Source organism: Pieris brassicae, chromosome 11 (assembly GCF_905147105.1).
Source record: "Pieris brassicae chromosome 11, ilPieBrab1.1, whole genome shotgun sequence".
NCBI classification, from domain to species: domain Eukaryota; kingdom Metazoa; phylum Arthropoda; class Insecta; order Lepidoptera; family Pieridae; genus Pieris; species Pieris brassicae.
In genome coordinates this window covers 5,204,940-5,231,064 of record NC_059675.1, presented here as the reverse complement: position 1 = coordinate 5,231,064, position 26,125 = coordinate 5,204,940, and the positions used below count along the sequence as shown (strand labels likewise).

The following is a 26,125-nucleotide window of genomic DNA, read 5'->3' as shown; positions in this document are numbered from 1 at the left end:
AGGCCTCGGCTGGTTTATTATGACAATGCCGCCGCGAAACGCCGGGAGCACCACCTCATTTCCTCACTGAAAGTTATAAAAACATATTGAAAATGAGATTCCCGCTGAGGACCTACCGAATGTTATCTTGTTTGTGATTTCACTGTTTTTATGTATGCTCGTATACCAAAGAAACTCGGTGAAACTTTGGGGACGCGAAGAAATTTATATGTTATGAAGTTACTCATATTTGTCAAAGAAGATTTACAGTGAGTAATTAGCTTACTGTTTAATTATATTAAATCTTTATGTAAAGTTGAGATACTTAATCAATAAAATTAAATTTGAAATTAAATTCTATAAAAACCCGACATTTTACTAATTTCTTTTTTCAAGTTCATATTCTCTCCTGATATGTTTATACATATTTTTAACGACCAAATATAAAATTCTTAGAACCTTATATCCGAATAAAAAGAAATCACATTTATATACATGATATATATTTAATAGCTTTAGACTCCAACTGAGCGTATAAATTATTACTCTACACTCGTTTTCTGTGGCAAAAAATCTTGTCTCGTATATTGTTTCTTCGTCGCTTAATTGATCAAAGATTCGTACAAAATTCATACGTAATGGATTTAATTAATCCATGACGAATGAATAGTTTTAAATTTAATGATAAATAAATTAATTGTATAAGGCTTACGGATCCCTAGGGATCCGATTGATTGATCTATATCAAACACATCTTTGTAGCGTATGAAACTGTTGTTGCTGTAAAAGCTGACAAGTTGCTGTTAGCTGGGGCAACTGTACTGGGAAAGATTGTCTTGTCAAGAGGGAAAGCTCAGTGCGATGCGCCCCGCGAGTACGGGTGGACGGATTCGCGCACCTGTTTTACAAGCTTCGTAGAGATCTCGTAGCGCTACGAAAAGTTTAAGCCACTACGACGTGACAGTTTAACGTGAGATCATTTATTATTAGTAACTAATAGTGATGATGTATTTATGTGGGAATTATTTTAAATAATTTGTAAGTATTTTATTACATTTAAATTATTAAGAAAAAAGAGTTGTTAATAAATTAGAAGTAAAAATATTTTTTCATCGTGTTTTACTATTTGAGATTCATCTAAATAAAAATAGAAACATTAATAATGATACAATGTTTTTGACATATAAAATATTGTCATTGTTCATTGACGGAAAAACGCACTGTGGAACAACAAAGAAAATTACTACAATGACGCCTCTGTTAGGAACTCGCAATTTTCTTTAGACGCGCTTTGTTTTCGGCTTATACCGGCGGCTTTTGTCAAATCACTTTACCAGTTATAAAGATAAAAGGAAAAATAATTAGTCAAGATCATGTTAATCTTTGTTGCTCAACGTTAAAGTCGACAGCCTTATGTTTATATAATAATATCAAATTTTGGTATTACAAAAATGCAGAGGGGTTTCTGGGTTTGGAGTTAGCTTTCAATAAATAAACATTTATACAGGCTTGATATTTTAGATGTGTTGCTAAATGTGACTGGTAAGATAAAAAATAACAGATTAATTAAAATTTTTCATCCAAACTCATTTTATAAAATAAAAAATAAAAAGCTAATGGTCGAACCGAATCGAATGAATTTATTTAAAAGAAGTTAAATAACTAATATTTCATATCAGATAAAACATGGGTTATATGGTATATATACATAAGGTTTGCGACAACTCAGAATAATGTAAGTAATTAAAACTGTCCATTAGTGATGATTCTTGTACAAATATTTCTTTATTAGAATGTAGTTAATTCTGCTTTAATATACACTACACAATTACAGGAATCAAAGATAAAATAATATAAAAATCCACAAAGCATTATTTTTAGGATTTGTCAAAAAAAAATCTCAATTCACAAACCCCACGGCTCTTTTACGAATCAAAAGCGAACATACCAAGCTCATTTGACTATAGTAGCTTCGCTATTAGTCACTTTTCACTGCATGTCGCTTTCACGGACGACGGTCACTAAAAAACAAAGCCTACCAGAATCCTTTTGGATCTTTCCCGGACGGATTTTTGGAACATTTTCATTACACAAACGAAACAATGTTCTTATTGCGTCTTCCATTTTATGATTCTTCAAACTATTATAATATAATTATAATCTAGCATAAATGTTGGAAAATTGAAAAACAATTAAACTACTTAGTTATTTAGATCCGCACCAGCATAGCCCCTCGTACGTTGAAGAAAAAAAGAAACAAGTTGAATTAACTAGACTAACTTCTGGTCTCGATTAGAGGTTCGGAAGGCGTGCAAAAACACAATACTTATGATTAAAAATAATCAATTTATATATAACATAAATAGACCATTGAAATGTTACAAGTGCTGATCCTTTTTTAGAGGACGCAATTTTATTTATTGGACATGTAGTTGCAGGGTTTCCAACTTGGATTTAAGCTTGCATTGACTCCTCCTAAATTTCCCCTAAAAAATGTGGCCCTCAAATTGTAACATATAAATAGATAAAAAAAGAAACGTGAGCCATCACGCAAGAGACAGACGCCTTGTAGATGTGAATATCGAAATTAAATTAATATGCAAAAAAGTATAGAACCAACATATGGCATAATGAAGACATAACTATATATTATAATATTTGTATAGAAATTGATAATTTTAATTAATAAACATTTATTTTCATTTCAACACTCAACATCGATGTTACCTCTGACGGTATAACTGTGACAATTGGTCCATGTTGACACACTACTACATATACATAGATTATATATATGTTATAGATATTACACATTAAAATCTAAATAAAGTATAATCTATGAGAATACTTTTCATATACTCAGTAATATAAGTATTTTAATGATAACAGTTTAAGCACATTTTGGCTTTTAGTTACAACTAAATCAAAAAACTATCAAGCAACTAAAAGTAGTCCTAAATTACATTTGATTATTTCAACTAATGAATTTGATTTGCCACTAAACTCTCCCAGCGTATAATGATTACAACCTTGTAATTTTTTTTTAATTATAATTATATATTTCTATTGTAAACCAATGAGTAACTATCCTTGCTGAAATATATCATTATACTTGCCAAAAAACATCCATATACGTAAATCTTATGTATTAAAATTAAGTAAAGAATGACGGAGATATTTTGCCAGTTCTACTTGCCGTTTTAAATATTAGCGTACTTAACTGTACATACTTATCAATATGAATAAGTATATATTGATTTTATAATGGAGATGGCTTTCATTTTTGGTTGACTGTAAAGATGATAAAATATTTTCACTAACATTATGGCATAATCCATTAGCGGGATCAATAGTCGGGTGCACTGTGGAGTCATTACCACGTCGATGCTGTCGTAACTTATTATCGTTTAATTTATGGCCATATTATATTAAAGCTTAGTCTTAAGCTCATGATATAGCGCGGTATGATAAAGTATCACTCAAGCAATTGATCTTCTGACTAACTTCAAAAATACTTGTTTACTGTTCAATTTCCTCCTTATTTCAGTTGACTACTATTTAAAAGATAATTCGGCTTTTAGCCAAAGTGATAGGTGATTTGGTCTATGGTCTCCAATTGTAATTAAGTATAACAAAAATAAAAACTCGTCAGCTGATCGTTTGTCCACTTTTATTTATTTTATTTACATTTTAAACATGACATATAATCTTTTATATTGGGTGTGTGTGATCACTTATTTAAACAAATACAATCCCTTGGCGGTTGTTGTAGATATATTCAAATATATGTTCAATTAAAGAATTTTAAATCTAATTATAAACTAAAATATATAGAGGTAATTTATCTAATGTTAGGGTACATAACCGACGTTATGAATTTTATACTATGCTACATAGGGAATTCAAATTATTATTATTAGTTTTTAAATTGTACTATAGCACACATATACTTTTGGGAAAAAAGGTTTCTTATTCATGGTTGAAAATATTTAAGACACTGGCTAGTTATAACAATTAGTTATCGGAATTTTCCGTTTTAAAATTTTCCTCTATACTTTTCGCAAGCTAATTTTGCTTATCGAGTCTCATTGAAAAATGGAGTTGCGTGGGAACCTTTTTGAGCGATATTTTTTAATGATTCTAAATGTCGCTTGAAGCCCGAGAAATCCAATGGCATTAGCAACCGAGATTCGAAATTAACCGTCTATCCGTCTATTGGTTGTAGGAATTTGACGTTGGCTGAAGAACATTCCAAGAATAATTCCATTCAAGAAGTTTAGTGGCTGTTATATAGATATATAAGAGAAAGAGAGAGTTAATATTTGAGTCGAGATGGTGGGTATTTTCTAAACAAATAAGATGTAAAGCGCAAGGAAAAATTTTGAGCTCTAGTCTTTTTTAGTTAACAATAGATTCAATAGATTCTGCGAAGAGCGATTCGAATCGGCGTTGGGTCTCTCTGCATCTTCTACCGCATTTACCATTTTCAGAAGAGTTGTTCGGTCTAATACACGCAGCTGAGTTTCATTATCGGATGTCAAGGCAAAATACAAAATACCATCCGTATCACCTCGACGACCGTCGTTCCACAACTGAGCGTTTTCTAAGGCAGTTTTTGCCACGCACCACCACTATGTGGAACCAGCTGCCCACTGAAGTATTTCCAAACCAATTCGACTTAGGGTCCTTCAAGAAAAGGCGGTATCGCTTAACATCAGGTGAGCCTCTTGCCCGTTTGCCAGCTATTACAAAAAAAAATATCCCTGGGAATTTCTTGACAGTTAAATATAAAACATCGCTGTTATATAAATACCGAAAGAAATAATAAGAAGAGTAATCATCAATGTTTAACAATTAAAAACAATTGTTGTTCCACCACGAGCAAAACCCAGGCTTGATGTTATTATCCAAATTATATCCCACGATTAATAAGAAAATAATAATTATTGCAAAAAATATAAAACGAATAATTATAAACATACAAAATCTGTTTTCAACAGAAATGCTAATATTCCATAAATATTTCAATTATCATTCTATCGTTATCATATAACTAAATTTTCAACTTGGTGATAAATATAATGATTAATTTAATAAAGCTTTATAATAATACTGCATAACTACTGTAATTATCAGGAATCTAATCAGATTTAGATAAAGTGTTAGACACGTGTATTTAAAAAAAAAACAATTCGCTATCACAATATAATAATTACAATTAGAAATCTGTGACAATCATTTCTGTTTAATCATAATTAGTTTGTTGCTTACAGTAAATATCCATTTCTGTTATAAAGAGCATCATGATGACATAAATGCACTTGTATTAACATTAAAACGTTTGTGTTATGTCCTTAATTTAGTTCCCATAAACGTAATTGGTGAAAGTAAAATACATATCTGTCCCTTTATTCAAGATTAACAAGATGAATCATTATTACTTCGTGCTCAGCATGCGCTCGTCAATTACTCTCACATAAATGGTTTAATGCTGCTTTCAAGTATCAAATAAAATAGGTCGCAGTATAGTGCACGCTGTTTGTACTGCTATTATATTATGTTGATCAATGAGATTAATGGATGTCTAATTTATGACATATTAATGTTTTATAATAGTCGTAAATTAATAAGCGTTGGTTATACGTTCCAATAAGCAAGGTAGTGTTGGCTTAAACTCTCAACCATGAGATCATACGTTCGAATCACGGCTGTGCACAAATAGACTCCGCTACTAACACTTGCTCCTATGTTGAAGGCAAATGTCATCAGGAAACGGGAATGTTTTGAATTCCATAAATCTACGACATGTATCATACACAGATGATTTGTCTTAGTAATACAAATGATGAAATCTGCGTCCAAAATCCATATAAAGTTGCAGCTCCACTCGCTTTTTATGATTAGAATCCTTTTATACTAGTTTTTGTGTATATATAAGTTGCATGAAAATCCACTGATAATTTTTCTCTATAGACCTCACTTACTTGGTGAAGAGCTTCCTGTGCTCGATACACGACGTCTAATTATGGGTCAACTTCTCGCTTGCTTGATTTCGCCTAAGAAAAGTATAGATACACAGTACACAAGCGAAGACCACTTCACTATACAAAAATAATTATATCTTGTTGAGTTTTATTAAAAATTCGGTAAAAAACCTGATTATTAATTTGCTTTCGAAACATTACTTTCTAATGTTACTATCTATTAGTATTTAAACAGTTTATTTCAACAAGTTCACAAAAATTATTTTTTTTATAAAGATTTACCGAAGCTGAAAAGCATTTGTATAACTTCGAATACTGCATAATATCTCTATATCGCAATGGAGATAACAAGTATGTTTTAAAACAAACAGCAATTTATGTGTTAGCAACCCGACTGGAGCAGTCATTTCTCAAAGAGACTAATAAAGGAAAAAGCCGTTTTGTGCAAGCGTTTCGGAAGAAAACATACCTCGAAGCAAGTGCTAATTCGCTTCAGGCAACACGGCCACATGCGGTTAAGTTCATTTGTAAGAGGAATTGGTTAACTATTTTTACGTGTATTTACATACTTTTTATTTATTATTCTTAGAATGTCTGACGTATTTTAATGAAGCTATTGATGTGAAAAAAATTTATACCATTATGCTTTACAAATATGAAAATTGCTAAACAGTAAAAAAATAAGAATTACATTTTGCTAAACTTTATTCTTTTCTAATTTACAGTTATTCTACTTTACTAGATTTTTTTCAACTTGAATATAAACATTATTTTACTAAAGCATTTCATGTACAATAGTTTACGAATAAAGATAAATTTCTCAATCATGCACAAACTCCTATTGTTACATTTAGCCTGTATACGAAGTTGTTTAAACAATCTGTATATCTGTTATATGCATGCGGGAAAATAAGCAGAAATAGGTAAAACTCAATTGCTAATGTATTTTATACTCTATGCTTGTGTTTCAAAGTATCTTTGAATTTGAACATACCTGCTACCTACATATGCATACGATATGCAGGATCGTTATAAAGGTGGACGCGTCCCTCAAAGTATAAACAATGTCCAGATGTCGCAGATAAGCGAGGACAGCTTTTTCCCTAATGGAAGAATATTCGAGGAATCCATAGCATACAGTAACATAATCTATTTTGTATTGAGTTCTCTGTCTTAATACAAAACTACTTCCTCTGACACTTTCGACGATTTCTGACTCAGAGCTCAAGACGTAAAGTGACGAATGTAGAGTATCGTGACTTTTTTTGTTAAATTCATTAATGGTGTGCTTGTATCCAATCAACACCAATGATATAGTAGATGCTATGTATAGTGATGTTACTATTACTACGTAATAGTGGTCTATATATATATATACACATATAAACCTTGCTTATTATATATATATATATATATATATATACATATAAAGCCTTTTTATTTCCTGTTTTACAATAGTTGGTAATTGCTATATTACAGTAACCAAAAATATTGATTTTTGTTAGTCGGTTAGCTTAGATTATGTTAGTAATATATATACATTATTTATTTATGAATTAACAGGTTTGGGTAAAGGCCTCCTCCAAAAAATATATATTTATATCGATTGCAGTTCAAGTAGCATCGGTGCTTGCCATACGGTTTTAAATATCCTCGTTTTTCACGATTTTTTATTGCACTGTGAGTATATATTATTAAATTTATAGTAATAACAAATTCATCAAATACTATTCCATCCAAGAACATGAAACCTTCTATAGATCTCGAAGCTTATTGGTTTTCTTCCTATGGGCTTAAATGATCTAAACGAAACACGTAAAAACATATAGACGATATAGAAAGTAATTTACAGCGATCCAGAAACGACATAATGGAATTCTATTAGGCAGCTTTGTGTTACTAGATTGGGCGCTCTGATAATAGACCATACAATGTTTAATAAGACTGACGAAGGAATGCCCTCCCCAAGTCGCCGAGGTTTGTCTGACTAATTAGGTTTGCCCTAATGAATACAGGGCGAGCTTTATCCATAGTTGGCGGGGTAATTAACAGCTGAGATGGGAAATATTAATATTTATAAGCCTCGGGGTCGAAAGTAAATTTTCGTTATTAACAAGGCTCAAAGTGGCGCGATGAATTTTATACGTTAATTACAAATAGGCGGAATGGATCCTTGAGTATCGTTTATTGATCATATTTTAATTGAATGTGGGTTGGATGGATCGAAATGTACTATCAACATAGTATTAGCTGGATATATTAAAAACTATGTAAGTTTGGTTTTAGTTGATATATATATTAATTTAAAAATAGCTTCAGTTCATCGATTAACTATTGAGCTTTGGAAAGAAGCGGCAAAAAGAACGATATTCATTATGATGTAAAGTACAGGCCATGTGTTATAGGAAAAACTGGTCAACCTACACCATGCTTGGGGTCGATTGACTATATACTCGGGGTAAGTTGACCTATGAAGTTGTAATGGCAAAATCTACGACGAAATAGGATTTTTTTTAACCAATAGGTAATCTTCCGTCACATTATTACAATTAAACACAATAACTTAATAAATTATAAGAGTAAACAATCGTTATATATTAGACGATTGAAGTATCTAAAAATAAACAAATACAATTTAATTATTTAAAGCAAAACGATAAAACTTTTGGTAAAAAAAATATATCTATCTGATGTTAGATATAATTATTATTTAGTAGCAGTCTTGACGCAAGAAGTCAGTATTTATAAATTATTTTTAGATCATAGAATCCAATAACTCTCTAAATGGGAGATCCAATTTTTGCAATAGTTCATGATCATAATGCTCCCGTTTGTATATTCATATGGTCCTGAAACAACAACTTTTGTGTAAAAAAAACACCTTTTAATTTTTGACTACGTTACATAACCTCAAAACTGCGACGAAATGAGATAGATAATAATACATAACAGAAAGAACATGATTCTAACATTGGTTGTAAATGTTTTGACAATCAATAGCTTTAAATAAATGGACATTATTACAAATAGCATTACGATAAAAATAATTACTGACGTGCGTTGTTTTTCAATATTACGTTCCTTCTCGCAAACAACATGCGTATGCGACGCCGCGTTCTGGGTGATTGAACGGTGTAGGTGACGGACTCTCATGCCTCACTGGTTGCCTTAAAGCTATTACGTCGAACAACTTTTTGATAGTTAGTCAACCTATCTGTATAGTCAACTAACCCCGGTCTCCCCTACCCAAAAACTGGAAAAAGGATAAAAGTGAAAAGTACATGAGATGGAAAGATGAAATAAAACTGGGAACAGGCAAGGTTTGGTCAAGAGTGGAGCGAGTAAGACCAGAATAGAAGGGTCTGAAGGAGGCCTTGGCCGAGGCTAAACAGACCTAAAAAGGAACTTGTCCAAAATAAAGGCTATTTTTTATTTTATTTTATGTTATAATTATGAAAATTAATCACAGACTAAATTATACGTTACAACGGCAACTAAACTTCTAGTTAATAGCTTTGGGACTACACAACAAAAAAAAAACATTAAATATTAATACAGCTATAAAAGAAAACATAAATCTCACATGATAAGTTATTATTTATAACGTTTATTACACAAATAAAGCGGCCGGGTCTAAATCACACATCGTAAAGATTTTATATCAACTCAAACAAAAACAAATCGTTTTATGCTCGAATTTAAATTTGAATATTCCTCAGGGTTTAAACCGCCTGTAATAAGGCGATGTTTTTATTACAGGGCCCATCTAATAAGCGGACACTGGCTGTTTGCTTACAAACAATCTCATCCCATTTTGTAATTTTACACCTATACCCGCCGAAATATTTCACAAATTGCGCAGTAAAAAAGAGCTACAGTAACATTCACAGCTTTTTCTTTGATTACAGTGCGGTTTACAACCACGTTAGTATTTTTGTAACTAAACTATACGCAAAGAGCAGTGTTGGTCTAGTGGCTTCAGCGTGCGACTCTCATCCCTGAGGTTGTAGGTTCGAACCTTCGAGCTTTCTTTTTGCACATTTAACATTCGGTCAAGCGGTGAAGGAAAACATCGTGAGAAAACCTGCTTGCCTTAGTCCCAAAAAAGTCGACGGCATGCGTCAGGCATAGAGGGCTGATCACCTACTTGCCCATTAGATTAACAAATGATCATGAAACGGGTACAGAAATCTGAGGCACAGACCTAAAAAGGTAGCGACATTGTTTTCTTTTAAACTATACGCATATCCAAATATTCATCTAGGAGATGACCAACACGTTCCTTTGACAGCCCCTTTCCGTCCACTGCATTCATCGTCTCGGTGCTCATCTTTACAAGCCCTTTCTCAACGCTTGATTTTCATGGTGCAGAGTCTGAATAATTTTATTAGTCTGAAAAATTGAGTATATCAGGCCAAGCCCTGGCTTCAATAGTATTTTTTTCATCACCAAAGTGCAATGCTGCACACGAAATTCTTATTGAACCATTTTTAAAATCTAATTAAAATTCTTTCACTCAAAAATATCTCACGAAATAGTACGACAGTTGTCAAATTTTACAATTAAAAACCATATTAATTTAATATTAGTAGCGTCAGCGTACGATATAACATGCTCGCAATAATGTTAAATCCAACATACAACCAGTTGCATTTAAACCCTTGGTCTTGACATATTTCTGTATCTGTTTCTTGTAGGCGAGTATCAGTGCCTGATACACGCCGTTGCTCTTTGGGCCCTTAACGAGATAGTTTCCTCACATTGAGATGTCGTCATTTAAAAGTTAGTTGTGCAGATTATAAAATTTATTGGTACAGCCTAGCTTTGTACGCACGACCTCAGTTTAAAGAAACGAGGCTAGACTAGTACCACGTAAATAAAGAAATATTTCATTTTTAAGTACTTATTTTAAAGACACGTTGTAAATAATTTAAAACCTTCATCGATTGATATGAAAATACGAATAAACAAAATTGTTTATGTTAATACGCTATTTACAAATTAATCTAAATGGGAACAATACACTGGCATTCTAAAAGAAATTTAGGTACATTTTATTATTAAATTCTTACAACGAAATTTACCTACTTATAAAACAAAATTTTTATATTTGTATGAAACTTCGAATTAATACTTGAAAATGTGCGAAAAATTCCCCTTGGCATTTTCCTAAGATAACAATATTGTTATATCATAGCGTTTTGTGACACGTTTACATTTATTTGGTGAAGAGCGACGCTGTGAGACCTTCTGGTTGTGTCAGTTTTGTGGATTCCTCCTGACCGCAAAGTGAAACAATGGAGCCTTCTTTAACTTCATTTTCTAGTACACAAAATGAGCGATTGTTGCGAACGTTGCGACGGTTGCGAAAATGTAATTTATATTTTTAAGCACCGAAATATTTTCACGCGTTATTTTCTTTACAGATACGTTAAAAATTGCAAATCACGGACTACGGTTAATCTGGGACTTTTTACATTTCAAGCCTAGTAACAACACTAGTATTTCGCAGAGCAATTTTTACTAAACTAAGATAAATAAAAATTAAGTAATTCTGTCCTAGGTATTAAAATATTAAAACAAATGAAAGAATATTAAAACCTTTAGTTAGACCTCATTGCATTGGCGAAGAATGCACTGCGAGATTATGAATATGAATTGTAACTCTAATATTATTTGCACATTACCATTAAGCTTGTACAATATAACTGCATTATCTACTTAATATTCATGAGTAAGTTGCTTCAAGTGAAGCGGTGACGACAGCAGCGCCTTATCCTGATGGAGTTTGTTCAAGCTATGAATATGTACTGCAATACAAGATAAGCTTCTCACGATAGAAGGGGTTTATGGGGCGCAGTTAAACATCTCATAAGTGCGGTCTTTTATTGCCCAAAGATTAGTGTTTATGTCCCCTGAGTGACTTGGCGGAATTGAATGAGAACGATTCTATTACGTATAGGATAAGTGTATTAAAATGTAAAGTACCGTGAATATGGCGCTTGGTTTCTTTATATTCCTAACAGCCCACTCGATATTAATACACACATATATAACATAAAAGTTGTTGCTTAAAATACGGTCATTTGTATTTAGAATCAAGTATATTATTCACTGACGTCATAGCCACTCATTAACGATAATCGATATATATGAAAATGAATCCCTATTTCCGTTGATCACGGCATCACGCGTGAACGGCTGGACCGATTTTGCTAATTATTTTTTTGTTGTGATTGTTATTGTCAGGAGAAGGTACTTATGAAAGAAAAATATAAGAAAATTGAAAATTTAAGTATCCTTAACCGCCATATTAAGTAATCATGAGTTTTGTTACGATATCAATTTTTATTTTGTGCAGAGCGCTTTTACAAAACTTTTTTTATATAACCTTATGGCGTTTGAAATAACATTGACAGAATGCGTGCTGCAAATATCATCAAAGAGGATGTAAGAAAAATGAGTCAGAGTTATTATATTGATAAAATACATATAAAATTATTACAGTCGCCAATTGTTTATGGCATTAATCATGAAAATCCATGTTTTTAACATGGCCACTTATATGTCGCCTGTTCTCATGTCGGAATACCAACAAAACTATACATATACGCGCCAGGAAAACAAACAAAGAATGTTGTATATCATAAAGCATTTTTATTTAATTATACCAATTCGTTATACCAAGTATAATATAAACTGTAATAAATCTCATGATGTGAATATATAGGATGTATTTCTGCAAAAGTTTTACTTTTACGAGAACTAATTTCAGCTAAATGGATAAAAGAAAAAAGCAGCATCGAAGATAATACCAATGTTCGATTAGACCCGGCTTTCGAAATCGAATACTATCGGCTAAATAATAATCAATATCTCAATCGGTTGTGAGTTTCTTCACAATCCATTTGCTGTAAGAACATGCTACGTCCTGAAAGCTTGGGACTCTTATAGCGAGATCTGTTAGGGTCATACTTGAGTGAAGCGGAACCTTTAGGGCTTCGCTTCCGCCCCTCTGAGAAATACCCAAGATAAGAGACATTTTGGCGCCATTTATGTTTATGGCCAGGCAAATGGCCATAGAATATTGTATTTATCAACAAGAATTTTTGAACATTATTTTAAAGAACGGAACCGTTGTAAAACCTCATTGAAACTCAGCGAAATTCTTTGGCAACAATGCGAACTTCGCTCATATAAGGGAAAGTTACGACAAAGATCTGATTTCGAATAATAGCCTATTTCATTTCAAACCATTTAAAGTATAAGTAATAAGCTTAATATCTTTTTAATGGAATCATATAAGTTACATACAGTATATATTTTGAGAGTTTAGTATACAGACGGCAGAGTATACACATTATTTTGTCTTTCTTTAAATAATAAAAACCATTTAAAATTAATGTTTTAACTTAATTTAACAAAAAAATATTAACTACCTTTTGCAACAAATGTCAATTTTCAAAAATAGAAGCAACGGAAAGCATTTTTTGTCCTTTTACCATAAAAACGGAAAATATTTATTAAGAGTTTTGAGCATTATCTGCTCTTGTTGAAAAAATTGTTTTTAATCTACACTAACACAATACCCTTCACTAGCTATATAAGTAAATGATATATTAAAATGCTATGGGTTAAAATCTCAAACGGGTGATTTTAAATTCTGTTGTCCCTTGTTAATGTACATATATATATTAAACGGTCTGTGCTTTCATGTAATCTTCAAAATTTGCTAAACCATATTCTAAAGTGTAATAGGAAATGTGTCAAGTGCAAAAACACGTCTCCTGAAAGACTCACAAAGTGGTCTCGTGTTACTCTCAGTGAACCTGCCAAAACAACGTTTTTGTAACATTATTCTGTAGAACCATTTTTTGTTCTCATCTAATATGAAATTTATGGTGAAACTGACTGCCTCTTACTTTGCATCGATCGCAAATTTATAACAAGTCACCGAAGAAATGTTTAGCTTAAGCTGGCAAGTAATTGGTCGCCTAAAATTTAAATAAAAGTAATTAAAGAACCGGCTTTAAATATTAGAAGATAATTTTGTTGGTACCATACTTGATACTACTCCAAAAATGTCTGAATAACCTATATAAATATTTGAAAGCATAAATAGAAACAACTTCAGTTTCAACATCAACTTCCATTTTTAGCCAGTAAAATAGGAATTACACGAGACATATATTTTTTTTATATAATATTTATAAATAAACCTCTACGAGTCCAGTCGAATTATTAATATTAAAGCGCAAACAAGTGGTCGTTACACACATAGGTAAATCCATACTTACACTACCAGGGTTTGAAATCACGACCCCAGGGATAACGCTGCACATATATTATTTATTCATACCGAATATATACCGCAACGGTTTATTCGTCGAAGTTTTGTCATACAATGGGCACATAATTAACCAATAAAATGCTTAGCGTCAACCACAAAGACAATAGGTCACATCAAGGCTGCCTTGAGGAGCTAACCGCACGTCTGTTACGCCGTTATAGCACTCCTTAATGAAGATTAATTGTGGAATACGAGACATAATACTGCAATATGTTTCAGAAAAGCGCCACCCTACTTAATACGATGCATATAATATGTATTTTACTCTATGACGCCAATTTGGTTTTGTCCAAGAATCTTTATAATGTGTAATACGAGCACTAATAAGTCCCGTTGAATGCATTTTCAGTTAAGTGGTACTACAGTTTTATAACTAAGGCAACGTTTGGTCAACAAGGAATGGTGTCCAGTCGAATGATATGATTATCGGCTTAGAGCTGGTCCCGAACGATTGAGAATGTATTTATTTATAAATCTAGCTATTAATGTACTGTTTTTAAAAAATCAATGGCGCTAGACTTCATTAGATCAGGGCTTCAGGGCCTCTGGGTCTCATCATTTTTTAATCTAATAGGCAAGTAAGTGATCAGCCTTCAGTGCCTGACGCACGCCGTCGACTTTTTTGGGTCTAAGGCATGCCGGTTTCCTCACAATGTTTTCCTTCCCCGTTCGAGCGCATGTTAAATGCGGACATAGAAAGCACATTGGTTCACAGCCGGGGATCGAATTACGACACCAGGTGTGTCGAGTCGCACGCTAAAGCCACTAGGTCAACACATTTAATATTACTGTGAAAAAGTTAAACGTGATAAATTGTGTGTGATAAGTTTTGGCACAGAGAGGGCCTTCCAGAGAATATTTTTCGAATAAATTTTACGCGCACCATAATCACGTGTAAGCTTATAATGAGATCTAATTTTTTTCTATACAATAGTATCAAAACTAAAAGTGCTATTTAATTTTATATCCGCATTATATTAAATAAACTCAAGTTTTATTTATAAGATTGACAATTGAACATTAATCTGTAAATGTATCACGTTTAAAAACAAGCATTTTATATTTAGAATTTCACACAATTTCAAAAAAAGAAAATCGGAAGCCCGCGAAAAATTTATGTGTTTGCTTGCGATAATGAAACTATGTAAATGAGGGAGTTTAATCTACGCGGCGCCGACAGTTGTAATGTCGAGAGTAACCATACGTTTGCATTTCATTGTCCCATCTTATCGCATGTACTTCCACTATACTAATAGCCATAATTGAATCGAAGCCACACAATAAACCTTTGATTAGTTTTGTGTGAAATAATCGGTTTCACGGAGGTCATACCTATATTGCCAATATTGGACGCTAAGGAAACTAATAAAAGAGTTAATATGTGATTTTTTCCACAATATGTTATTTGAGTTTTATAAAATAATAGTAGATAAAATTAAACAAATACTTTATTATAAAATCTATCGTAGCCACTGCATTGCAAAAAAGTGAGGGTAGACTTGTGGACGAATATTTCTTTACCCACCAAGCCTTGTAATGACCGAAAGAAGTTTATTATTACTATTATTTACTTATTTAGACATACTAAATACGTAAACGAGAATATGTGCCTTATTTTATTTGTATGGTATTATTGGTATTCATAGGAAAATCAGAAAACCAGTGAATATATATTTAAATAAAGAGGCATGTCGCTACCCGCATAACACAAATTCTCATTTCATAATTTGCAATAAACATAAATTCTCTCAAAAAATCTCCATATAAATCTTCGTTATTGCGAAATGTGACAACGGACTTCGCTCCCTACATTTCGACCATTCATACTAATATCTAATCCATTTAGCCCTTCGAAACCCATTTCATTACAGCCCCAATGCTAACTGAACCTTACATTGTTAGAAATACTTGAAATCACTTCCTAGACAATTTGTTTGAGACGTTTAGCTAAAAGCTGCTCACTACGCTATCAAAACTAAATCAAGTTGGGCGATGATCATAAACTCGACCGCCCTTGCATGACGATAAAATGTGTAGGGAAGTTACATTCACTCGTGTCTCCTTATGCATGAAGATATACTACCCATTTTCCTTAACGATATCTTCATGTTACGTCTAGACCTTATTACATTCAATCCATTGCCATAAATTTGTTTGATACAAAACTTTTAAAGGCACATACATACAAGTTATTGGTTAATAGATAAATAATAGTGCTCACGGCTATATTTAAAGATAACTTCAAACAATTTGATTTTCCTATTATTCTGAAAGCTAAATATTCGAATATAGGAGGTAAAAAATAAATCAACAAGAGATAGACAAGATTTTTAAAACAGATAATAACTCGAAACAATGGAATTTCCATTACTGTTGACCGTCATGAGCATTTTCGAGTAATTTGTCAATGAAAAAGATCCGCTCTCAAATGTTCTGTGTAGAAGACTTGTTTTTTGGATATTCTCAAAAATAATAACGCCGGAGGCTTTACTTTTGGTCAAAACAATATTTATTTAGATATTAATCCAAATAAATTAATTTATACAATTGACACATTCATATAGATACAGATTATAAATAGTAGTTAACGTAAAAACATTATTCTATGTATATTTACTTTTCGCGGTTAAGCCGCTTTTACACATACCTATGTTATAGTAGTAGGTATGAAACGTTTCAAAGAAACATTATTGTTCTTTCGTATTTCGGCGTCTTGTAGGTGCAAGTTGGTGAGCGGAATAGGGGCAGGGAACGAGCATCTGGAGCGGTAATTAAGCGCATCTGCCTACGTTCAATTTTGAAACGCGGCTGAGTTGCCCTCGACGCCGTCGGGTCCATTTGGGTAAAGCAAATTGCTAAACTTTCAATTAAAGAGTTGTTATTCAAACCGCTCTCGGTTCCTCGAGGAATTATGTTTTATTTCGCAATGAAACTCTGATGGATACTTATACATTCTACTTAACAGTTAAACAATTTCTCAGAAGGAACAGTTTTGTCCAATTTATTTTAATAATTGTCTATTAAATTTGGTTTGAGTTTTCGTGAATAATATCTGTTACTATTGTTAGTAATTAATTTGAAATATCTTTAGGAGAAAAGTTGTAGGCGGTCGCTAACGCTTGAAGCTTAAATCGAAGAATAATATATACAGTCACTGTTCTAGCTAGTTCATTTGAATCTTATTTGACACAAGCTCAGACAGGTTATACATATAACCACTCATAATCCGCGTAAGATCCAATTTTATTACTCAGCCTTGAATGACAATTATTCATAATAGACAGTCTATAAATTATCTTTCTTTTTATTTTATCAAATGTTTCCTGTAATTAACTAGAACTTAGCATCTAAAGACAGATGTCATTGAAGTTATATTATACTACTTCATTTCATTTATAAATATATTTTTTACTAACAAACATCTGTTGCAATATATATCGTCCTGCAGAATAACCGCTAAAGCAATCTCCCTCGAAAGTTTCTCTAATATTCTTTTTCTTCTAGAATTTTGGATGACGAAGTGAGCGCAGCTAAATGAGCGGCTGGCGCTGCGCAGGAGTATGCTGGTGCACCTCTTGGTTCTTAGCACCGCTCTAGCGGCGGCGACTAGTGGAAAACATGGTAAATGTATAATATTTAACCAACTTTACAATGCTTTTTTCATATTGTCTAAACGAATACTGTATTGTCAACTTTCAACAGTAAGAATGAACTGTTCTCTTGCTTGTATATGATTTTACACTACTTTATAAGCTCTGCGTTCCAAGTAGTCGATTAAACGCAATTTAAGAAGACATAAAATAATTAGTAATACGTTCATTATTATTAATGTAATATTTAACGAAAGTAATACACTTTCGTTTAGTAATAAATTATTAGTTTCATTAAAGAATTAGATTTCAGTATAGCTAACAAATACGTTAGAATATTGTATAAAATATTTTTTATAATCTCATTATTAGCTTATTAAAAGTTCTCATTCAATATAAACTTTAAACGCGTCTGATAAAATAACGTAAATTATAGCAATTTTCCCTTACCCTTGTTATAACCTAAGAGTGAGACCCTTTAATGATACTTAAAACCGAATTAAATTGACTCTGGGAATTCCTAGATTGTGTCTGAGCTTCGTTTGTCTCGAACACTGCACAGTACTCATTGACAGTAACATGCTATATTTACAATTGTATAATTTATCACATCAATTCATTGTGACCCAATATTTAATGATAATGGAAGGAACGAGGTGTGTTTGAGTTATATGAATCCCATTAGAAGTTCCTTATAAATATGTGTACAATTTTTTTAGTACCAGTGTGTATTTATAAATCAGCACATTATTGGTATGAATAACCACCATGCGTTTGATGACGGTCAATGAAATGTTGGAAGGGTGTATATATTTCTAGAATAGATATTATTAAAATATATATCAAATTTATACAGGCATAAAGCCAGCCAATATTCTTCTTGTGTAGTTGACTATTGACCTAAGTATGTATGTACGGCTTAAGCCGTGATGTAGGTAATCGTGTATTTTTAACAGTTTAATGGACTCTTTATTAAGGAAAGAATATTAGAGACTAAGGATTAATATGCACGTTTGGGACAGTACTTAATTTATCTGTTATTTAATTTGTACTAAAATTGTCGTAGAACTTAACACGAATTTAAATTCGCATAAATCCTAAAGTATAACGTCATAATCCATCAAAATGGTCGTACGCAGCACGGTGACTGTCAAATATCTATTTTAAGAAAAACTATCTTATCTTACCTCTCTCTTTCTCTGTATGTGTTAGATATAGTTACGTTTATTGTCATTATAATTAACGCGAACGTAAACGAACAAAAAGCTAAAATATTGTATGAACAGACTTTAGAATAATACATTGTTTTAAGAATAATTTAAGCCCGTTATTCAAAGTTTAGCTTTAAGCCAAAACACATAACTTTTGATGTTCTGTATAATAATATTTTAATCCAGCCCTTGTTTGGAAATAATAATATCAAGTTAAAAAATATTCGCGATAAATTTGCATAAACCTTGCCGAAGCTTTTTATTTCTTACGTTCAATCTCTGGCGTTATTTTCAGCAGTCCCTCATTGTGTTAAATAGCTAACTTTTTTAAATTATTGCTTTATTGAAGGGCGTCTTAGTTTACGGAAATTTATTAAATCTTCCTCTAATCATTTTGTAATTTCAGATAAGGTTTTTTATTTCGGGCATCTTTAGGTCTATTGTTTTGAAGACCAAAAATCGTATATCATCAAGATGTATCCCTCATTGCGAATCTACAAATCTCCGTAGTCATTATAATATTATAGAAAAACACGTGAGTTATTGCGGCCTAGCAACGCATTAAAAATAAAATTACAGACAAAATAGATACATACTATAGTTAACCTCTAAGTACTCAATATTGGGAATATAAAAAAATATTTCTAAGAAATGACTGACATCAAATATAGTTAAAGGATATTTAGACACATAAATAGTATATTCATTTTGGAACAAAAAATATAACCTCAGTTAAACTCAAACTGAATCCCCAGAGGTTTACGTCTTTTCGGATCAGGCGGCTTATGGAGCACGAGGGAACTCCTTTCCTTCATAAATATTTACTTTATGAAATAACGCGGAGCCCAGCTTAGTCTAACACACGGCTGCAGGCAGGTGATAACTGCAAAATGACACTAGATATGATATTTCTTTAATTTTTAACCACTACGTTCAATGACAACCTCAACTATGGCGTATAATCCTATAATGGCTATCCAATAGGCGTATAATCTTGATACCACAACATATATAAAAATATGTTGTGGTATCAAGATTATACGCCTATTGGATAACGCTAGTAGCGCGGCGTTGTGGCAGATTCAGGCAAGACGCGGGCGTCTAAGGTCGATCAGCTGTACGGTTTACGATATTCAATCAGTAGAAAACAGCTTGGAAACGTTAAAAATTGTTTTGAAAAAGAAGAGTTGTGGGGTGCAAAATTCCCAAAATTCGGTTACCGAGTCGGAATTGGGAAACTAAATAAGAAATACGTGGATAAAAGCTGTCAGAATAATGTAAGTATTATTATGACGATGTGATACCGGGAACGTATCGAAAACATATAAACTCCAAATTTCCTGTTTGTGTGCTGTATGATTTACTTTAATTTTTTTTAGAACATTATACATACTCGAATATGCAGTGCCCATTTTGTTGGAGGCAAGCAATCTAACGTGGAAAACAGCCCAGCGTATGTCCCAAGAATTTTTCCCCTTTGTACAAAAAAACGAAATATCGCAATTGGCCTTAACGAGACACGAGCGACTTCTGAAAAGAAAACTGAATATTAACACGTTGCAACTGCAAAACCAGAAGAACAGGAAAATAACTCGAGTGACATCGAAACGGGTTAGATTAAATTTTTTAAATATATTTCTACAGTAACTGTAAAGCTATGATGATTTCTATGGCGGTTTCAAGTTTTGAAAATTGACATTTCTTTTATGTTACGTAATTTTAAATAAACTTTCAATTATTCCGCATAATTATAGGATTCAATGAAACTCCCAAGGAAGCTAGCAGTACAGGCATTGCTTGTCAAACTGATGCGTGTGACTACGAAGAATAGAGTGCAGAAGGAAATACTTTCTGGAGTTGGAATAACGAGAGGAATGAAGCTTCGACGCAGAGAAACATTCACATTGGGAAGCCTCAGTCATGTGGACGATATTGTACATTACGGATTCTGAGGATTCTCTGATATTGAATCTGACAAAACCATGTTGCAGTTTGACGGAGTTTTTTAATATTTTGATAGACCTCATTAGCGCCAAAACAAACGGTCAACCAGTTAATGAAAATGAGTTTTTAATGAAAATGACATTGGGTATTTCTTTTTCTGCTCTAGGTTTCTTTGAAATCTTGACAACGTTGGCTCAGAAGACAAAAACTCGGTTGATTTCCATGATCGTTCTTCATCATCATGGATTTCGAAGACTTCCTGAACATTGGCATTTCTGATGGCCTTGGAATAGTTTGTGCTCTATAATTCTTAATTAAGTGAACATCGTGTTATTAGGAATACGATGATCTTAAAAATAAATACACATTAAAAATTATATTCAAAGAATTTACATATTACATGGTTCGTATATTTAATTACCTTCGACACACATTTTCCGCAGTATAAGTCTGCGTAAATATTCTGGAATCCCCATTAAAAATAGTTTGGCTAAAAATGTTGATTGACTAATTTTTTTTATTGTGTTAAAATTAACAATTACCGAAAAGGGGCAGTTGCCGCCGCAGATGGCAGATGGGTGGCCGTAGTTCCGCCATGCATTATTTTAAAATTAGAATTTTTTAAATTATCTAAAGACTCGAAGAAATGCTGATGTGCGCTTTATTAAGAATATTTTTTTTTTTCGTTAATTGAAACTCAATATTTAAATTTACGCTTCAAAACTGTCCATATCGGATAACATAAAGCCAACCCGCGTCTATATCACTTCAACTGATATCGGCTTTTGTATCAATCAAATTCTACAAAAATATAGGTACTCGTATGAACTGCACAAAGCTTTTTCAACTATTGTGTATATAAATGATAGAGAGTTAGTGACGTGTGAAATATAGGCAGTCAATGGACACGTGAACGGCATCCATCGATGGTCAATAACGTTCACTCGTGAAAAGTTACATCCAATTAGTAGAAATCGATGACGCGCGAACTCTTCCCGCTCAAACGAATTTGACAACCGCTGTCATGGCTTAAAATGACGCTCTATGGAGCAATGCTTTCAATAACAGAACAGATAATAAAATGTCATTATATTTGAGGAAGAATTCATTTTATAACTTACTAATTTACTTAACATTATTTAGTTGTTGAAAAACTCTATTGTACTACAATTTCTTATTTTTGTAAGATCTATGATAAATTATCAAAACTGTAAGAAAGTCGTAAAAGAAAGTACCTCTCGCGATAACATTCTGACGTTAACTTTTTTCGCTCTTTGAACCGTTTAAAAATAAAAAAGATATTTATTATGTAAAAAAAGATACATCTTCTTTAAATTGATAACATTATTGTAACAAATACATATTTTAAAATAACTACAATTATATGCATTAATTTATTCTTCGATTATTATAAATCTCATTCAATTGTATAAAAATTATGGCAACTTTAAGTATTTTCCTCCCTATTACTTGAAAACCTAAAATGTTTTAAATGCAAAAAATCAGGGTCCAGAAATCTTATTCGCATTTAAAATTTTCACCCTGCAAAAAAATCATACAAATATGTAAAAGCCTTTACATAAAACATCGTAGCAATTACAAAAACGTATTCGTAAAAAGTACCAGTTTAGCCACTAAGAGAAATATTTTGAATGTGGGTATAATTTTGTCAAATCATGTCGGAAAGAAAAGTGAAATGATAAGTAAGTGCCCCTCGAGGGTAGTTGTCGGTTCGTCTCGCCTTTGTCATATTTTAATTATATATTCAACGGTGTTACTTCGTATATCAAATTAAATTTTTGTTTTATATCTTGATTTTCCTTGCGTTTCTTTTATTAAACAAATTAATATATATTTACACCGTAAAGTATTTCTTTGTCCTTTTCTGTCACCTTAATTATGAACCCAATATAAATCAATATGAAAAAGGGCTAGATGAAGGGTTTTAATATTTGTACCTTGAAAGTTTTCACAAAATATTCTGATATAGTTTTTTTTGTGACATATTTACTTTAGTCTTATCGTACAGATACTAAAGTAAATAGGGGTTTAAACCATTTTCTTTTAAGTGACTTCACTTTTTTGATATAAAAAAAAATATTTTAATCACTGACACATTCTATTCGCTTAAATAAATATTAGGTCCTTACATATGAAATTGGGGTTTTGTATGGGAGGAACAAAAAGTCGAATATTTTAAAATATAATATATTAAATTAATCAAAGTATGAACCATTGTTTTCTATGCATTTTTGCCATCTCATAGGTAGTACATTGATCCCTTTACTAAAAAAAAACAGTCGGACGGGAATCAATAAAATCTGTGAAGGCGAATTGGACTGCCCCATCAGAGTTAAATTTTTTCCCTTTCAAGAAGTTGTCCAAATTTTGAAAAAACTGGTAATGGAGCAAGGTCCGGGGAGTACGGAAGATGTCTTAGACATTCCAATTGAAGCTCTTGTAATTTGGTAGCCGTCTGTTGTGCAGTGTGTGGTCTAGCGTTGTCGTGAAGTAGCAGTGGCGTGGAGCGATTGACCAGCCTAGGTTGTTTATCCGCTAGCTTTTCCATCATGGTTTGCAATTGCTGACAATAGACATCAGCCGTAATAGTCTGGCCAGATTTGAGAAAACTGCAATGAACAATACCGGCATTAGTCCACCAAACGCTTACAAGTAACTTTTTGGGGTTAATTTTCGCTTGGGGCAGGATTTGGCTGACTGGCCAGGATCCAACCATTGCGCTGAGCGCTTCCGATTATCGTAAAGAATCCATTTTTCATCACAGGTAATGATTCGGTTTAAAATACCTTCATTATTGTGCCGGTTCAGTAATGTAACGCTGCAATCGACGCGCGTTTGCCGGTTTGCTTCAGTCAATTCGTGAGGTACTCACCTTTCAAGCTTTTTAATCTTCCCAATTTGCTTCAAGTGAATTAAAACAGATTTATCACTAACACCGCAGCCTGCAGCTAACTCGGACGTGGTTAGCGATGGATCCGTTTCCACAATAGCCTTCAATAATTCATTATCAACTTGGGTCTCAGGCCGTCCACGGGGCTTGTTCTGCAGGTCGAAATTTCCAGAACGAAAACGTTGGAACCAAAAACGAACTGTGTTTTCTTTTGCAACATGACCGCCATACACGTCATTCACCCTTCGAGTCGTTTCCGCAGCACTAGTGCCACGGCGGAACTCGTACTCGTAAATAATGTGATACTTTAAGTTTTCCATCTTGTAAAATGAGTGACGCAAACAGAAAAAACAAATGAATGACGGTCATCGAAGCACAAATACATGAGTAAATAGCTGTACAAATTAGAATTTGGAATTCCTTACCAAAGAGGAGAACATCGGGATTAAAGTGGCCAGTACGAAATACGCCAATTTCATATGTAAGGACCTAATATATGTTGTAAACAAGTAAGACAGAATGTTACCGCAAATTAAACAGTAACTGTTTTTATTAAATATTCCAAATTTTATGACAGTCACTATTTTAATATTATCGAGCTGGGGTTTGCCATAACAGAATATAAATCCATTAGCTACTAAGTGATTATAAAATAAATTAAGGGTTCAAAAAGCCATTTTTAGTTAAAGAAAAAGCGGATATCTTCAAATAATGAAAGCAGAAGGTTTAATAATCTTTATGAGGTACAAATCGCTCGTTATGTAAATTGAATCTTTTGCAAATTTAAATCGCTTTCATAAGCCAATTTGCTGAGAATAAGAACAATGGAATAGGCACTCCACTGATAAAGAGTTTTCTTACAAATAAATCATATTTTGCTATTAATATCTATCTCCGATATCAAAGAAATAACTGGCAAATTCGTTTGTTATGATACAGCACATCAAAAGGCTTTTGATTTTGACAAAGGCATATATACTGCAATATAGGTTTTAATTTACCTCGACATGTGTCAAAGGCTGAGAAGAAAAAAATCGTAAAGCAGTAGGTAGTTTTTGATCTTTGATTGTAATATTTTCGTTAAGTTTTCAATACTGGATTTGTTTATTTCCAATAGATTTTTGAGATTTAGTACAAAAATTAGTGTTGTGTACATAAAGGTGCATATAATAGCACTCACAGAACTGTTAACTGTAAGTTAATTTTATCACAAAATTAATAAGACTTTCAAAAGTATAGTGCGAGTGCAATCGCAGTAGTAATAAAAACCGAGGGGAAACTGTTAGTACGTTAAGCAGCACAATGACAGAGCTAGACAAGATGTCAAGTACAGAAAATTATGTCCATTCAAGCAGCGCACCCGAGGATTAAGCGAAACGAGGGCGCATCTTCAGGCTGACTTGCAAGCCTCGCCCCGCACTACGGAATACTTCAACCAGCCCGCTTTTAAGCACAAGTTCACTAATTAAAATGCTAGCAACACTTGTTTGTAACAATGTAATTTGTTGTGTATGTAAAATGTTAAATTTAGCGTTTAATTCCTAATAGTTATTTGCTAAAATATGAATCTATTAATTACAATAAAATCTGGTTGTTGAACGATATTTTCCGAGAACCAAACTATGCAATACACGACGGCTAATATCAAGTGACATATTGATCATTCAACCATCGAATTCATTCAAATGTGTATAACTGTTTGTTATAAAAAACGACTTTTTTCTACAGAATTTTTGAATGTGAAAATTCTATTGAAATATACCGATAGGTATATGCGTCCCTAAGTCCGTATTAGTAGGAAAAAGTGAATTCTGGTCGAATTTCTTGGTTTGACCTTGCGAAATAAGGGGGCTTTCCTATTTATAAATTAACCTTATACACGCATGTAATCTACTCCGTTTGTCATTATAAACTATCGTCACATTCCATTTAAACAATATATATATTCTATAACCGCCAATCTGTAACGATTCAATCAATTCTAAAATAACTATAATTATATTTCATGTCACGTTTAACTCGTCCTGCCTTTATAAAATTGCATTATTGAATATTATTTGTGCAGCCGTATAAAAACGTTAATCATTGATATTATATTATGGCATGTGGTTTCGTTACGCAAATTGGTTATTGATATCCATTTGTAATTAGCCCAT

General features: G+C 32.6%; 1 protein-coding gene and 1 long non-coding RNA gene across 2 annotated transcripts in view; both read left to right on the top strand.

Annotated features, from left to right (window-relative positions):
- Window positions 1–854: 854 nt before the first annotated feature.
- The window catches only part of LOC123716675 (lachesin-like), a 41,387-nt gene continuing 16,116 nt past the window's right edge, over window positions 855–26,125 (top strand). The window contains exons 1-2 of the mRNA XM_045672525.1: window positions 855–1,017; window positions 17,818–17,934. Of these exons, the coding sequence (XP_045528481.1) occupies window positions 17,874–17,934 (61 nt within the window). The 5' untranslated portion in view covers window positions 855–1,017; window positions 17,818–17,873. The remainder of the gene's footprint in view (window positions 1,018–17,817; window positions 17,935–26,125) is intronic.
- Window positions 20,196–21,457, top strand: LOC123716676. The gene is made up of 3 exons (XR_006754594.1): window positions 20,196–20,391; window positions 20,494–20,725; window positions 20,869–21,457. It is a non-coding gene; the product is annotated as an uncharacterized LOC123716676 (long non-coding RNA).